Genomic DNA, 16,694 nt, shown 5'->3' on the forward strand with positions numbered 1-16,694 from the left:
TGCTGATCAGTCAAGCCATGTACAACTGATCGAAGCAAGTGATAGTCAGAGGGAGTCAGGTCTGGAGAATACGGCGAGTGAGGCAAGACTTCCATTTTCAATATTTCTAAGTATATCTTGACCACTTTCGCAAAATGGGGTCGAGAATTTTCATGCTGCAAAATCGCTTTAATCATATTTCCCGAGGTATCACGGGCATTTGTGTTTCAGTAATCGATTTAAACTCAAATTCTCAATGAACGTATCAATTATTTTTAGTTTTGACACGAGTGTTTATTAAGTAATACATCATATAATAAAAATAAATTCTGTATTTTCGAAAACCTTCTCCATTCCACCTTTATGCCGGTCTTCGACGTGAAAATCATCTTAGTTGATGCGTCAAAACCATTCACGATACGTTCTTTCATTAATGGTGGATTCACTATAAATATTTGAAAACATACGAGCCTCAACCGCAGATTTCTTCATATTAAAGCAGAAAATTAAAACCTTCGGCAAATGACGAGTATTTGGCTTGTAACTGACATTTTTAATCGAGAATAACTTATGATGCAGACACGAATCGACTAATGTTCTTATGGAGTTATATTGACGACTGGTAAGTTTATTGCACGATGTCTATGATCTCTTTATTTCGACTATTTCTTACCACTAAAGCCTTCTATAGTGCGTCCACGAATATGGACGTCTTATCATACTGAAGTGGAGGTGATATATTGATTCAAAATCTTTTCATGAAAATATCGCTTTCAGTTATACCAGAAATGAATGTCAACTTGATTATTTTAAATGGAACATCCTGTATATTATATCAAATTTCGATTCCGCGGAACGTTAGGAATATTTTTAATGTAAAATGTTCTATACTTAAATTTTACAGTTTCGAGATACTTAGAATTTGGTAACAAAATGACTATTACAGTCATTAATGTAGTTGCTAATAATTCGCAAATGGCTAAGTATTTTGAAATGAAGTTTTCCGCTGTTATACAAAATACTTTTCTGCCGTTGAATCAGGTAGTCAAATCATGCTTTTCATGAGACGTGCTCAAAAAGGCAGCCCAAAATTTTCATTCAAAAATTGCAAACAATCTAATTTTTTAAATTGGAACCCCCTATTTTTTCAACAAATACATATTATTATATAACAAAAAAATAAGTGTTACTTTTAAATTCAATTGCCTATATTTAACATTTTTCTTATTAACAGTTTTCATTTTATTAAAAAAAAACATTTTCAATGTTTAGTACTCTACTTTAAGTATGACGGCACCATTAAATTATACAAAGGAATATTATCTCAACACGTTTATTATTTATGGTGAAGGTAACAAAGTATTAACCAAAACATATCATACATTTGGTGCTCGATATCCAGAAAAAACAAAGCCACCACAAAATGTTCTCAAACTCATAATAGATCATTTTAAAACTAGTGGATCTATAAAAACACCTTACAGAAAATACAAGCTTATTGTTGATGACGAAATAATAGAAACTGCATTTTGCAATTAATTAGAATATACATTAATGCTTGCAACTCTAATTTTTTTTTGGTAAATTCTAGACCTCTCGAAAACTGTAAAATTTAGGTATAGAACAGTATATGTGAAAAATATTTATAGTGTTTCGCAGAATCGAAATTTGATATATTGTACAGGGTGGTCCATTTAAAATAAGCGAGTTGAAATTAATTTCCGGTATATCCATAAATTATATTTTTTTGAAAATATTTGTAATCAATAGATCACATCTACTTTAGTATGATATCCAAATGCCAACTTTTTCCTAGATACGGATGAGGCTCTTATTCATGAAACATCTTGTATAGCAGAACGGTGGCAGCAAAGTTGTGCACTTTTTATATTCATTTTAAATTTCAATAAGGATATTTTTTGCCCAGAACAATTGTTAAACAAATGGTATGCATTGAAAAGTTTCATCTTTGTATAGATATTTTCTTTGACCAATGAATAATATGACAGCATTTGATCCGGTCACTCTGGTAGTAGTTTCCGTTCTTTCTGTTTCCTTCTTTATTTTATAAAAGCTCGCATTTACTCAACAAACTACCTCACTTAATGTTAAACAGCTCACTGAACAGGAAAATACCCGACGACCTTTTCGATCTTCCTCACAATGAATCTATTCAGACAACGATTCTACATCAGACAAGAAATTAAAAATTTAATTGAGGCATCATAAACTATGAAATACCAAATTAATCAGTCAGTTGGTCACCATGAAACTGATCGTACCAAACCTTACAGTACTTTCAATTTTTCTCTTTTATTTCAGCGTTAACTGCGATATCAAGAATAACAAGGAAACCACTATTAAAGATTCCTTGAGAAATAACACAAATTCTCGAGTAAAGTATGAAGCTACCAACGAAAACACCAATAGTGGAGAACAGGGAAATATATTGAAATATGAAGCTCAAAAATTGTTGAAGCCATGTGGAGTGGATAAAAACAACGACTCATATGATAATGAGTTCCACAGGAGAAATGGGAATAATAACAATAATTACCAAAATATAAAACATAAGTATAGAAACAGTGGAAATGTATACAGTGGAAGTTACAAAGGAAATAAAAATGGAGAGCTATATGGAAATGCTGGAGATGAGGATGAAGATGAAGAATGGGGTTCAAACAGGTAAAATCAGCTTGAAAGTAGTTAAGTTCAACCAGGAACATGGAATGGAAATAGGGCTGGATTTTCAAGGTACAGCCCCTACCCACAACAAAATTATGGACAGATGTCAAACAAAAACTACAGATTCCCTAGTAACCAAGACCAAGATCAGACTAATAATTATTACCCATACAGAGCTAACAATCAAAATCATGGGTCTTATGGACAAGGCCAACCTCATAATCGGGATTCTGGCAACAACCACCAGCAAGGGTATGGTCTGTGGTTTTCTGGATCTCCTGGAAGAGGCCATGAGCCAAGTGGCAGCAATTCGTTTGATGTAAGGAAGCTTCATAATGGCTACAATACTAACGAAGATTGTCCTGATAATCGTGGAAATATGTTTGGTATGAAGGAATAATACTTTTATTGGTAATTAAGGAAATTCCTGTTTTTATTGTGAAGGAGGATTTGCCATACAGCCAAATAATCGTAGGTATCGATCGAGTTATTTTAGGGAAGATAGTAGGAATGATGAGGAAAATGATGACAATCAAGTAACTTACATTATGATAATTAAAATTCAATGATTTAAAAATGTATAATTTTGTAGTGTGTGAGCCAGTGTGTCTTTGGTTATATGCATTTGGTGAGTAAAAAATTATTTCAAAGACAAGAAATTATTCTGAATATTAGATAGATGAGGACAGGTCTCCTTCGGAGACTTTGATTATCAAATGGCTGCAGGAACATGTAGCAGAAAACGACATGGAGAGAATCAAAGCCTTGCGACATGTAAGAAAATGCTTTGCAATGTTGACATCTACTGGTAAGGAAAACTATATTTCTTCATTTGGAATCATTTGGTGTCCCCAATTTTTAATTCAGTCGAGAGTTTCAGTCGTCGGTCAAATTTGATTTCTTAAAAATAAAATACTAGGTTCTCGTTGTTACACTAAACTAATCACTAGTGAATTACAGGGGTATATTACATAAAATTAAGATTTAAGTAATATAGGCGTATTAAACCAAGGTATTTATTATATATGTAACAAGTATAACAACGACAATTAAGCTATTACATTAAGGTAGGTAGAGTTTTTATCGCATACATTGGCAAGCTGACAGCAGCAGCTTTAAGCAATTGGGTTGTAAAAACTTACCGCACGCAAGTCAAAATGCTACCTTTGGATGTCAGTACTTTTTTCCGTACGTATGTTTGTCAAACTTTTAACGCACATTAATACAACAAATTTACAGAAGACAATAAAATTAAACAACATTTCGTAGGATAAATATTGCTTCTAATAGGTGCAAAAATGTGTTTACTGCACTAAGTTGCTGACCTAAAGACTCGAAACGGAGTCTGTAGTTAGCGTACGACAAAATATTACTTCCCACGCTTGTTAGGTATATGACTATTCCAGTTAGAATTAACTAACTAATTCAAGGTTCTATAAATTGATTTCTGTAGCGAACTGGTTTCTGTAATCATTGCAGATATCGAAGATGGTTGCGAATTCTCCTCGGAATTATCCAAATGCCTGCAATTGGATCTGGAGTAATTTCTACAGAACATTATTATCTACTTACGCATTAGATGCAATATTATAAAATTACAATAATAAATCGTAATCTCACGAAAAATAACTTATGTATATTTTATTTCAAAACTCGTTATATAGCAAATATACGGGATGTAGCATATCATGGAGATATTTCATGGAGTGGTAATACTCCGCGAAATAATTAAAAATGCTAGAAACTCATGGTCAAAAATGCACGATTTTGGATATACGGGGTGGCAAAGTTTAATTTTTTTTTCTCATTTTGCGTTTTCGTCACTTATGCTTTGAGTCAAATGTTCAAAATGTAAAACGTTAAAAATCAAAACTAAATTATTAAGATTTAGTCATTTTATTATAGAGAATCTTAAAGAAAAAGAAAATATGATATTTCAAACATTTTACTCAAGGCATACATTAGAAAAACACATAATATGAGAAAAAATATTGGGAATTTTTCACTTTGTATATCGAAAATGGAGTTTTCTTTTCATCGTGGGTTTATTAATAACTTTTCGGTACTTCGGAGAGTACTATCGCTTCCTGAAATATCTCCATAATAATATGTTACATCTTGTATAGGGTATCCCATTTGAAACGAAGGAGCCTAACTTCGTACTGAAACTTCGGCATTACTGGCGAGGATGATACTTAACCATAATATTTCAAATAGAATTCACTGTAATTTATAAAAATATATTTTGGCAACGGTCAGTAATGCCGACTGACCATCAAAGACCTGCACTTTTCACATTTGTTTTTCGGATAGCGAATATCTGAAACGTTGACTGTTTTATTGTTTGGGTCAAGATTTTGCCAATTTCTTGATCGTTGATGACTATCAGAGGAATTTGAGAAGTGCCAGAGAAGTTCTTGTAACGCTCTGTATGCTTTGATCAAAAATTTCTATGAGGAACCAGTTTGCTCTAGACAGAAGCATTTGCATAGTGTACGTAAGTTATGGAACATGAGATCTGCAGTCCACCTATTCCCCAAAGATGTGCTAACAACTATTCCCATTTAACTATTTTCCACATATACAGGATGTTTCAGGAAGAGATGTAAAAATTTCAATATGTTGTTCTACATTTAATTCTATGCAAAAGAGTTCCTATAAATATATGTCTGGAAAGGATTCGTGTAGGATATACAGTGTGAAAAAGTTAATTTTGAAAATAATTTTTCAAAGTATTTCAAAAACGGTTATTAGTATTTTAAAGACATTTGGCAGAGAAGAACTTGTTATTAAGAGACATCTTTTGCAATGAAAGTAAATAAAATCTGCAAGCAGTGCCGTGCGTTACACCAATTTTTACAACTTTATAGACAAAAAAATACGATTTCACTGGTTTTTTGAACACGATTTCCTGGTTTTTTAAATCCCCACCTGTTTTACTCAAACAAAAACCTCTTCAACACTTATCGTAAAGTCTGTCGTGTACGAGAAATAAAGAGCAGTAAGATTATTAAATTGTCATATACACATATTATAATAATTGCCATTTAGGCATTTTTAAATTTCTTTTGATTGCATTAATATGTTTAAATCATAATATTGTTTTAGTTTTTATCCATTTTTTTCGTAGAAATTTGTCTTTGAATGCAAGCTCTAAAAATGCCAAAACTGTTTCCTCACAGTGATCAAGTTGATATGGTGTTTTGTTACGGCTTTTCTAACGGCCACTTCTTACAGATTTAATTACCTTTCATAATAAAAGATGACTTTTAATGACGAGTTCTTCTTTGCCAAATTTACTTAAAATACCAACAGCCGTTTTTGAAATACTTAAAAAAAAAATTCAAAACTCACACTTATGGTCTTTTAGTAGTGTTAGTCACAGGTCACGAAAAGAGATTATAAGTGTGAGTTTATTAATGTAAAATGACCACACAGTTACTGAGTTGTTAGAGGCCAACGGAAAGAGAAAACTCCTGTACAAACTCAGCAACTCCCTTAAATATAAAAAGCCTATGGTGATAAACCATGGGCGTACCGTAGCTAGGGTGCCGCTAACGCAAACTACGCTACCCGTCGCATTAAACTGTAACATTTAAATTAGAAATTGATTTTTCACCGACAATTCCGCCAAACGGAATTGGGACTGGAATTCTAAGGCCGATAAGGTTTATTACGCGAAAGTCCAATGCTGACGAAGCAAATCATTGGGAATTCTTATGTATCACCTAATACCTACCACGGGCGTATCCTTAAAGGGCTATCAATGCCCGCGTGTCCCTTCTTTAATACAATTTAAAATTAATAACCATAATTTATAGCTAAATTGTCAACTGAAACTACGGTTTAATTTTACAATTCTACAATAACATATTGAAGTTTTTACATCTCCTCTTGAAACACCCTGTATAGAGGACCAAAAATTTTGCATTTATTTGTTAAAAATCGAAGGAAGTATTTTCGATGAAAATGCTGAAAAATGTCGGACATTGTTTTTAGTTGTGCATTTTTTGATATAACAGACATGTATGCAGGGTAGCCCATGTGGTAAATAAATCTATTTTTTCATTTCTTTCTTATAAAACCCCATGTGTATTATAATGTTTTTGAGTTCTTTGGAAAATTTTGAACATATTTGATATAATATACGCGCGCCTAAACTGAACAGTTATTGAAATATTGGCGCAATGTGGCAATTCAAGTGGCTTGCCAGTTCGTCTGACCTCACTTATATACATGGTTTTTATGAAATTATCTGAAACATAAGATCTATTTAAATAAGTCTAACAATATGGAATACTTAAAAAATTAAATTTTTCTAGAAGCGCAACAAATTTCTCATCAAATGATACGAAACGTTCTTGAGAAATTTGAACAATTGCGGCTTGTCCACTTTCAGGAAGTCAACGTGGTTCAGTTCGATCATTTAATACATTAGATTATGGTAATTTATATTGCCATTTTTTAAATATTAATAGTTCTCTTGTTATTTCCATTTTTTTTTGTATATTTTTTTAAACTGTTGAATTTAGACAAGGGTATATTACACGAAATATGTTCAGAATTTTCATAGACTTTAAAAATGTCATAGTGAACATGGTGTTCTATAAGAAACAAATGAAAAAAATCATTTATTTGCTTCATGGACAACCCTGTATATACAGTGGTGGCCATAAGTATGGAATATTATTTTAATTTGATAAAATATTTATTAAAAAGTATTAAACAAAAATTACACAAATGCTTGAAGGTCTTTATTTAATTTCCTATAATTATAGCATAAAATTAAGATTTCTAATTGAAAAACTTTTTAGAAAAATGAAAATGAAAAATTACACTTGGACAAAAGTATGGAATATTTTTTATATCATGGTATGGAGCCTGCCATCTTAAATAAACTCAATATTTTGTGGCATACTCCTTAGCATCTAGGACAGCCTGGCATCGACGCTGCATTGAATCAATTAGATTCTGGCACGTTGAGGAAGAAATGTTTTTTCATTCTTCTTGTATGATCCTCCACAATTCTTCAGTATTTGACACGTGTCTTTGTCTAATTTTTCGTTTCAAATGGTCCCACAGATGTTCGATGGGATTTCAATCAGGAGATTGTGAAGGCCATTCTATAACATCTATCTGCTTTTCAATAAACCAAATTTTAATCAACCGCGAAGACTGTTTAGGATCTTTATCCTGTTGGAACCGCCATACCAGTGGCATTTCTTCCTCGGCAAATGAAAGCATATGCTATTCTAGGATATTTTTGTATAAAAACCGATCCATTATTCCATCAATTTTGACTAATAGGCCAACTCTAGATCTCGGAAAAGATTCCAACACCATTAACCTCTGACCGCCATGTTTAACAGTGGGCTTTTGGAACTTGGGATCAAACCTCTTCCCTATTGTTCGCCGAACATAAGTTTTTCCATCCGAATGAAACAGTTTGATTTTGGTTTCGTCACTGAAAAGGACGATATTCCATTTTTCGGGTGTCCAAAACAGATGTGAGCGTGCAAACTTAGTTTTGGCCTTCCGGTTTTTTTTTGGAAATTAATGGTTTCTTCACTTCCAATCGTCCAAACAATCCAGTATCACATAGACAACGCCTCACAGTACGATCACTAATTTTAATACCACTATTAGTTGTAATTTCTTCCTTTATTAAGCGCGATGATTTTTCAGGATTTTTGGAGGATATCATTTTAATACGTTGGTCTGTATGGGCTGTTGTTTTTCTGGGACGTCCTGTTTTCGGATGGTTTTTTACGGTGTTGAATACCATAAACTTCCTCAAAATTTTCGATACACACCCCTGGCTCACATTAAATGTCTTTGCGATGTCCTTCTGATTGGCTCCGTTATTTGACATCTCCACTATTCGTGATCGAAGATTTTCCGAAAGATATATTTTTTTAACCATTTCGGTTTCGAATTTTATCGAACTGTAACACTCAATACTGAATACTAAATGCAAAATAAATCTAAATCTATGATATTCCATACTTTTGTCCATCTAAAAAAAATTGTTTATCGGTGAAATTTTTGATATCAACATTACAATTACATTACAAATACTGTATGGTTTAAAATGTAGAATTGACCTATCCCAATTTAAATATACCAGAATGGAAGAAAAAAAGTAAAGGCCCTTTAGCTAAATAAAGTTTCACAAAATACTCCATACTTATGGCCACCATTGTATATGTGTTATCTCAAAACGTGCTTATCTAAAAACAATATTTGAAATGTTTCAGCATTTTCATGAAAAATATTTCTTTCAATTTTGAAGGAATTTATGCTGCAATTTTGTTTCTCCAAATATATAAGTATAGTTTCCATTCCATGGAACGTAATGAGAGATCAATATTGAAGAGTTTCAGCGTGTAGATTATAGATGGAGCAAAAGCTGATATTTTCATCAATTTATGTCTGGTCTTTATTAAACTTTAATACTACTTTCAGTATCGTTTAGGAAATTTCTATTGACCATGATCTTACGTTTTTTTTCTTTGGTAACTTATTCAATCAAATAGACATCAAGTCAGTTACAGTGACCGAAAGAAAGTATTTAGACACCGCTTCGTATGGAATATAAAACTTCCCAAAACTAAAATTATTAACGGACTTACTTATGTATACATTAAAAATAAACCTAATAGCTAAGTTTTTTTAAATAATAAATAATTAATGACAAAACAAAAGTATGAAACGGTAAAAATAAATTATGTTGAAACAAGTATGAAATGCAATAGGCAAAAAGCATTTAGACATATTTTACGAACTATAACAAACAATTAAACAAGAAACTAATATTTTGTCAGGTATCCTCGAGACTTTATGACAGCTTTTAATCGTCTAGGCATAGAATGAACTCAATTTTCAGTAACTTCTAGGGACATGCTCATCTATGCGTCTATTAACTCCTTTTTTAAATTCGTACGGTTGTGTATGGTTTTTTTTGCGAATTTTTCTGTACAATCCTTCCCACAAATGTTCGATAACATTCACTTTAAATGATTGCTGAGGTGTTTCTAATAAATAACCAGTATTGTAACGAAGCCATTCTTTTACTAATCGCGATTTATGCTTAGGACCGTTATGTTGTTGAAAATGATAACGACTTTATAGATTCAATATAATGGTACTTTGACGCAAACCATTCTCCAAAATGTTTAAGTAAGAGTATTGGTTTATAATACCATCTATGAATTTAAGATTTCCAACACCATTTGCCGTCATACATGTAAGATCGGTTTGTCAGATCGCTGTAATATTTTGTATATATAAATTAATAGGTATAATTGTTGCCGTCTGACCAAATCGAGCTGCAAACAGGAGGACGTAAATCATAAATTAGATATAATTTAGGCTAGGTTAGAAGAATGAATAAAGAGTGAGGTACCCTGATGGTACGCCCATGTGTATGGTCGCTGAGTTCATGTGGTTTGCAGCATTACTGGAATTTTCCCAGTAATTATCCTTGGTTGAGCGCCGCATGAAGTAAAAAATAAAATCGAGTCTCTCTTTGTTAGAACCAGGAAAGGGGGTCGAAGGACAGTCGACAACGGTTCTGACAAAGGATGGTTTATGATGTCTAGATGTAGCTGGCCATATGGCGGATCGGTAATAGGTCTCTGGTCGGGGCACGCCGCTGTTTTATTGCCCCAGAAATTGGCACTTAAGATATCCTAGAAACGGGGATCACTTTTTTTGGATCCGAGGTGACGAAGCGGCGAAGTATTGGGAGTGTCGTCAAGGAACGCGAGTATCCTCTTAGTTAAGTTGTCAAGTAAGCTCCTAATTGTAACCACTCAGAAATAAAACATACATGACCATACCACAACATTACCTCCTCCATATTTGACTGTAGGCTGAAGATTTTCCTTATTCAGAGCTGTACCTTTCTTTCTCTAAATTAATTTTCGTCCACCCAATCCCCAAAAGTTAAAATTTCTTTCATCAAAAAATATAAGTTTCCCAAAATTCATTTGCCTTGTGTTTATGGATATTTGTGAAATTTAATCGCTTTTATCTATTCACATTATTAATTATTGGTTTATGACGTGCAGTACAAGCTTTAAGCTTTTTCTTTTCAATTTGTTTCTCACTGTTCTTGGTGTTAGAGACTTTCCTGTTGCATATTCCGAATTTCTGGCGATAGTTGTTGAACTTTCAGATGGATTTGTCTTAATGGTTCTGACAATAAAGCGTTCATCTCTGTCGTCAAGTTTTGAAGGTCCACAGGGCGGTTTTTTTTTTATGAGGAGGGCTGTGTTTGAAATTTTAAATTTGTGTATGGTATACCTATGTTACTATCAAATAGTGTTTATCCATCAGTTTCTCTATTTCTCTTGCAGATTTACCATCTATAAAATTTAATAACCAATTTTTTTTCTTCGTTGTTAATTCCCTAGTTTTTGGAGCCGTTATGCATACTTTCACGTTTTTATTATTTCAACAAAGCAGCAACTAATTCTAAATGATTGCGGTAAACAAGTCGCTACATGTTGTTTGTTTTTCTAGAAGTAGCAAATGATTAAAAAACGACATGCGCGGATGTCTAAATACTTTTTTCCTATTGGTTTTCACACTTATTTTTATTCGCCTTTACATGTTTTTCTTGCCAATAAATCACATTATTTAAAAAACCTGGCTCTAAAATTTATTTTTATACGTACATTCTTTAGTGTAGTTAATATTTTAAATTTTCGAACATTTTTCTGCTTCGTCTGAAACGGTGTCTAAATGTTTTATTTCGTAACTGTATGTCATGTGGTGGTTAATCCTTATTTCCTGGACGAATTTGACTTTTTCCCTTTAAAATTCCAGATATTTAAGAGCAAAAGTACATACTCCAAAATCAATTTTGAACCAAAAATAAAGGTATATTTTGGCACGCATGAGCAACACTAACGATTCTGTTACTCTTCAGTTTGAAGCAATGAATGAAAAGAGTTTTGGAATTGAAGAAGATAAGAATTGATTTACTTCCTAGGGGTATCGTTTTTCCTTTAAATAAGAAAACAGTTTTACTTTTCAAATTTTAAAATTTGGTAGGACCATAAAAAAATAAAAGTCGATTATGATGGTGATAGTGTACTTAAATATGGAAAACTTTACAAAAATCAAATAAATCGATTTGTGGGAGAAACACAAATGAATAATAAACGTTTTCACGAAAGTGCGAAACGCTCGTCAAGCGATGCGATATTAGAAAGCGATATAATCGATTTCAATTAAACAGCCCGACACGCACTAAATTGGGGTTACAGAGAAAATGTTCTTCTATTATCTTAATAGTCTTTAAACTATTTAGTGTCTGTTACAACGTCTGTAGTAATGTCAAAAGGAAACACTAACTCTCTCTCCATCTGGTGCGTATCCTTAAGAGGGCGATCATTGTATTTAGATTTTGTAAGAAGTCTAAGGAATAGAAAATAGTAATCATATATTAGTATATTACTTTAGAATTTTTGTACAGATACAAATAAACCCTAGCAACCTGCAAGGAATTTGACAAATGTTAATATAGGGTGTTTAAAGCCTTGCAATTTAATTTTTTAGGGGTGGCTAACCACTTCAAAAGTACGCGTTTGAAGCGAAAATACTATAGTGGATGTTAAATAACAACAGTGAAATGATCTTTAAAACAATTTATCGATTAAGTTAAAAAATATATACAGTAGTGGTCAAAATTATATCAACTTTTTAAAATTTCAAATAATTTAGACTTAACGGCCTAAATTCAAAATTGGGTTTGAAGATATGATTCTACAATGACTGTTGATGATAGAAGTATATAACAATAAAACAATAATAATTTGTATACAAAAATAAAAAAATATATTCATTTCGACCTGGACAAAAATGTAGCAAGTTTTCCAAAATAATTATAAAGAGTAATAAAGCTTCAACAAATTACAAAAGAATTGTTCAATAATTAATATTTTGTATAATACCCTCGCTGCTGAATAACTTCTGCACATCTTCGTGGCACAGAATTTATTAAATTGTTGATGTAATTGTTATCAATACACTTCCAGGCTTCTTGAAGTGCCTGAAATAAGTCCTGTAAATTGGAATATGTATTATTCCGAATTTTATTATCCACATATTCTCACAAATTTTCTATAGGGTTGAGATCGGGAGATTGCGATTGCCAAGCAAGAAGTTCTATCCTTTCCTCTCTAAACCATTTTGAGACAAGTCTCGATTTGTGTTTGGGGTCATTATCTTGTTGGAAAATGCTTCTTAGTGGCATGATTGATTGTAAGATATGATTGTAAATGATTCCTGAGGATATCTCGGTACGTGAACCGATCCATGCGACCTTCTATTTTGTGAAGCGGACTCATACCAAAATCAGAGAAACAACCCCAAACCATAATCGAACCTCCTCCATGTTTTACGGTTGGTAAAACAAACTTTTTTTGCAACCTTGCGCCTTTGGGTCGTCTAACGTATGATGAGCCATCACTTTTAAATAAGTTAAATTTGGATTCATCGCTGAAAACTACCAATTTCCACCGTTCAAATGTCCAATGTTGGTAATTCTGTGCAAACTGAAGTCGGGCTTTCACGTTCTTCTTAGACAGCAATGGTTTTTTCGTTGGTCGCCTACCAAATAATCCATTTTCCACTAATCTTCTTCTTATGGTCTTGGAACCGATACGAGCTAGGCCCGTTTCCTCTAAATGTGGATGATAGAAATGGATTTTTTTCTGACATCCGAATTATCCATTTATCAGTTCTTTTTGTAGTTTTCCTTGTGCGTCCTGAATTTTTTACAGCTGCTTCACTTCCTGTTTGTCTGAATTTGTAAATAATTCGAGATACAATTGACTTATCCACACCCAAACTCTTTACAATTTGACTTTGCCGTTCCCCACTTTTATACCGCTCAATGATAATTTTCCTGATCTTTAATGAGACTGTTTTACTTCGACCCTTAATAAAAATCGTCGATTTAATTTAGAATATAAAACGTTTTTAAACACACGAGTCTGTAAATCAAGTGAAATTTTAAAATTCCAAGAGTTGCTATATCTTTGTCCGGTATTGAAAAAATATGTTTTGGTAGTTTCTTGTAGAAATTGTTGATATTTTGTTTGGATGCATTTTAAACATCAACGGTTGTGGAAGATAAATAATATAAAAACGTATATTGGGTTTAGCCGAATAGATACATTTTATTTAAAATTTTTAAAAGTTGCTATAATTATGACCACTACTGTATATCATTAAACTTCCCTTGCAGGTGAGTTGATATTATAGCACTCTAATCTAATTTCATTAATAAGCATTTTGTTTTTAACTTAATTACTTACTTTGCTTTAATAAATTTGGTGCTCTCATTAATACTTTGGCACTGTTTTGATGTGCACTAAATTGTAATAACACTTTTCACAACATCAATTTAAATGGGTTCACTCTTCAAAATCTTATGACTAGAGCATCAACACTCAAGAGCTGGAGAGTCTCAATGTTGATATTCCGATGGAGCCGTTTTTTAGGTTTTTAGGCATATGTTTTAATACCGCTATCGGCAGTTTCGTTCTACAAAAAAAAAATTGCTTCGATATTACTTAACTCAGGTAGCAAAAAAATCAAATACCCTTAACTCATGACAAACCAGCTTCCTCATGGGATAATTGATACGATATTTGCTGATCCTGTCTCTCAAGGGAACACACTATAAGCGGCAATTCGTGACGTGAATATCAGTGACAAAACTTTCCCGTATGGCGATAATAACTTGTTTATAAGGGTAGTTTAGATTCAGGAGGTGGATATCGGACGTAATAACCTTTTATAAAGACCCCACGTGCTGCACGAAATTTTATAATACGTCATAAAATTGCATGAACTTTACGTATCTGAAGATTCAAACAGGTAGGTGAAACATTATTTTTGTCTAAATATAGGGAGAATGGGATGTAATTTATCCATTCTGCCGATCAGCTCATTCAAAATTTACAACGAAAACACCCACGTGTGACCCCAGCATTGTCAGAGTTTGAGCTTTGCATGTTCGGACGGGTTAACAAAATAGCGCATCCCATATATATACAATTTAAACATGAGTTTAAAACTGCGTTTCGTGCGGGAGTGGTTTTGTTATGAGCAGCAATGAGGTTGATGCGTTTACATTTAATATGTATGAACTTGCCGTTAAAAGGGATCATTTATTTCGCGGCTTTTTAGAATCGTGGGATAAGTTGCAGTTTCCTCTCATCAACTCGTAAAATGGCAATTTTGTTGATTAAATCATGAACAAGGGTTTTCAGACTTCCTCTATCTCGTTTATCCGATCCGACGTTTAGCTCATAACTGGCTTGGGACGGTCCACTAAACCGGAAATGAGTATTACGTACCGACTCTGTCTTGTCATTAAACGATGTTAGGCAGAGCAGATAAGGGTGGATCGACCTCACTTGCTTTCAATAGCATTCATCGATTTGGACAATAAATTTGAGTTGAGAAAAAGAAAAAATGATCATGCCCTTTTATTGAAGGTTGAATTGTTTCTTTGCCGCGTTTCTCGTTTGATTGAAAAGTTGTTTCTAACGCTTTTCTGTAGTCGATGAATTTTTCCCTAATAAAATATTTCCCCCGTCACTGCTTTTCGCGTACTCTCAACAAAACGTGAAAGTTGGCAAAACATTTTCAATTAAAAGTAATTGGAACGATTTTTCCCACCTGAATCTTTTATTGCATTGCGGACGAAAGAGGAAATTCCAAATTAAATTACTGGGTAAGTACTCCCACATATTTCACATAGTCGTTCAAATAAAGCGGAGGTTTCTGAAATTAATTTTTCATATTAAAGACTTTAATCAAAAGTTTATAATTAGGAGACTCCTTTCGAGAATTACGTCACGTGTGTACATATATAATCTTAGCAAATACTTAATTGTTAAAACTTGTAATTTGTTGGAAAATTCACACTCTTCATCACTCTGATACATTTAGAATAATTTGCATATTTTCTACTGCCATGAAAAGCCTATTTTGTATATCTTATAAATATGCATTACGATTTTCAGTTTCAACGCCTTTCCTATTATCACAGGAAACTAAATTTTTGGTTCCCGCATTAACCAAGTTACTCAACAACAAGTAAATTTTTATCTACTTAATACCTTTTGTTTTTCTGAGGTATAATAACTCTTATGTAATAGTTAATAGGCAAATTGTAATTTAGTGCAATATAGTGCTTTATTTTGTTAGAAAATTCGTATTCTCCACGGCTCTGATACGTGGACAATTCACATTCTTGTCACCACATAGGATCTCATTTCTTCAGTTTTAGCACCATAAAGGCAACATTGCTTTGTAATGACCAGTATTGTAGTGATTAAAAACTTGCCGCATATTTTACGTCCCAAATTGCTATAACACAATGTTGTCTTGTATGGATAACAATGGGTATTAAAGGGCATTAAACTGGAAAGTGTTGTCCTAACATTGAAAGTAAATTGTCCCCATCCGCTTTTCCTTCGGTCGATAAGCTTTTATCTGGCGCAACTAAACGTTTCTTAATGATAACATGAATGGCCTAATACAATTCACTCTCCGATTTCACCGGATTTCCTAAGAACCCAGTTATGTTCTTAAAAGTTTTCCAAATTCTCGAAATCATCATTGGTCCAAGCAAACGTGATGAAAGAACTTCATGGTTTATGTTTTAATCTACTAAATATGTTTAGGTTACTGCAGAGTGTCTCTTTGTCTAGTAAAGTGATGGAAATCTACGGTTGTTGCTGTGTTATTTTGTTCCCTACTCAAGGGAGGCTCAAGTTGTTTGTTTTCCATGAAACGTGATTGACACCAATCCATGTTTATTGGTGCTTGAACGTCTTGGCTTTATATCTGCTATAGGAGACACAAACAACAGTATGTTGATTGGTTCATGAAGGCTGTTGACTCGGGACGCAACTAGATTTACATGTTCAAAATCAGGCAATGTAACAAGAAAGTCCACAATTAAGGATTAATCCAGAATATTAAGTGTGTTACCAAATTTG

General features: G+C 33.0%; 1 protein-coding gene across 5 annotated transcripts; it reads left to right on the plus strand.

The window, feature by feature from the left end:
• The first annotated feature begins 261 nt into the window (after positions 1 to 261).
• On the plus strand, positions 262 to 10,483 carry LOC136343318 (probable ATP-dependent RNA helicase ddx42). 5 transcript variants are annotated; one of them, XM_066289982.1, is made up of 7 exons: positions 262 to 601; positions 2,302 to 2,664; positions 2,719 to 3,050; positions 3,109 to 3,200; positions 3,257 to 3,292; positions 3,340 to 3,472; positions 4,144 to 4,264. In XM_066289982.1, exons 1-7 carry the CDS (start codon positions 573 to 575, stop codon positions 4,206 to 4,208), a joined length of 1,050 nt encoding a protein of 349 aa, XP_066146079.1. In that variant the 5' UTR covers positions 262 to 572; the 3' UTR covers positions 4,209 to 4,264. The 5 variants fall into 5 exon arrangements, with proteins under 5 accessions (XP_066146079.1, XP_066146077.1, XP_066146075.1 ...); XM_066289980.1 differs by lacking the exons at positions 262 to 601; positions 4,144 to 4,264 and adding an exon at positions 10,200 to 10,483 and having other exon boundaries at positions 2,238 to 2,664; XM_066289978.1 differs by lacking the exon at positions 262 to 601 and having other exon boundaries at positions 2,238 to 2,664.
• The last annotated feature ends 6,211 nt before the right edge of the window (positions 10,484 to 16,694 follow it).

The sequence above is a fragment of the Euwallacea fornicatus genome, chromosome 14 (genome assembly GCF_040115645.1).
Source record: "Euwallacea fornicatus isolate EFF26 chromosome 14, ASM4011564v1, whole genome shotgun sequence".
Classification (NCBI taxonomy): Eukaryota; Metazoa; Arthropoda; class Insecta; order Coleoptera; family Curculionidae; genus Euwallacea; species Euwallacea fornicatus.

What these genes read in the sequence shown, in the direction of transcription:
- LOC136343318 (XM_066289978.1), top strand. Translation starts at nt 2,246, where the DNA reads ATGAAACTGATCGTACCAAACCTTACAGTACTTTCAATTTTTCTCTTT. An exon ending in AGGAAAATGATGACAATCAA is followed by an intron (nt 3,201 to 3,256) that starts GTAACTTACATT and finishes ATAATTTTGTAG; the next exon opens with TGTGTGAGCCAGTGTGTCTT. An exon ending in TCTTTGGTTATATGCATTTG is followed by an intron (nt 3,293 to 3,339) that starts GTGAGTAAAAAA and finishes TCTGAATATTAG; the next exon opens with ATAGATGAGGACAGGTCTCC.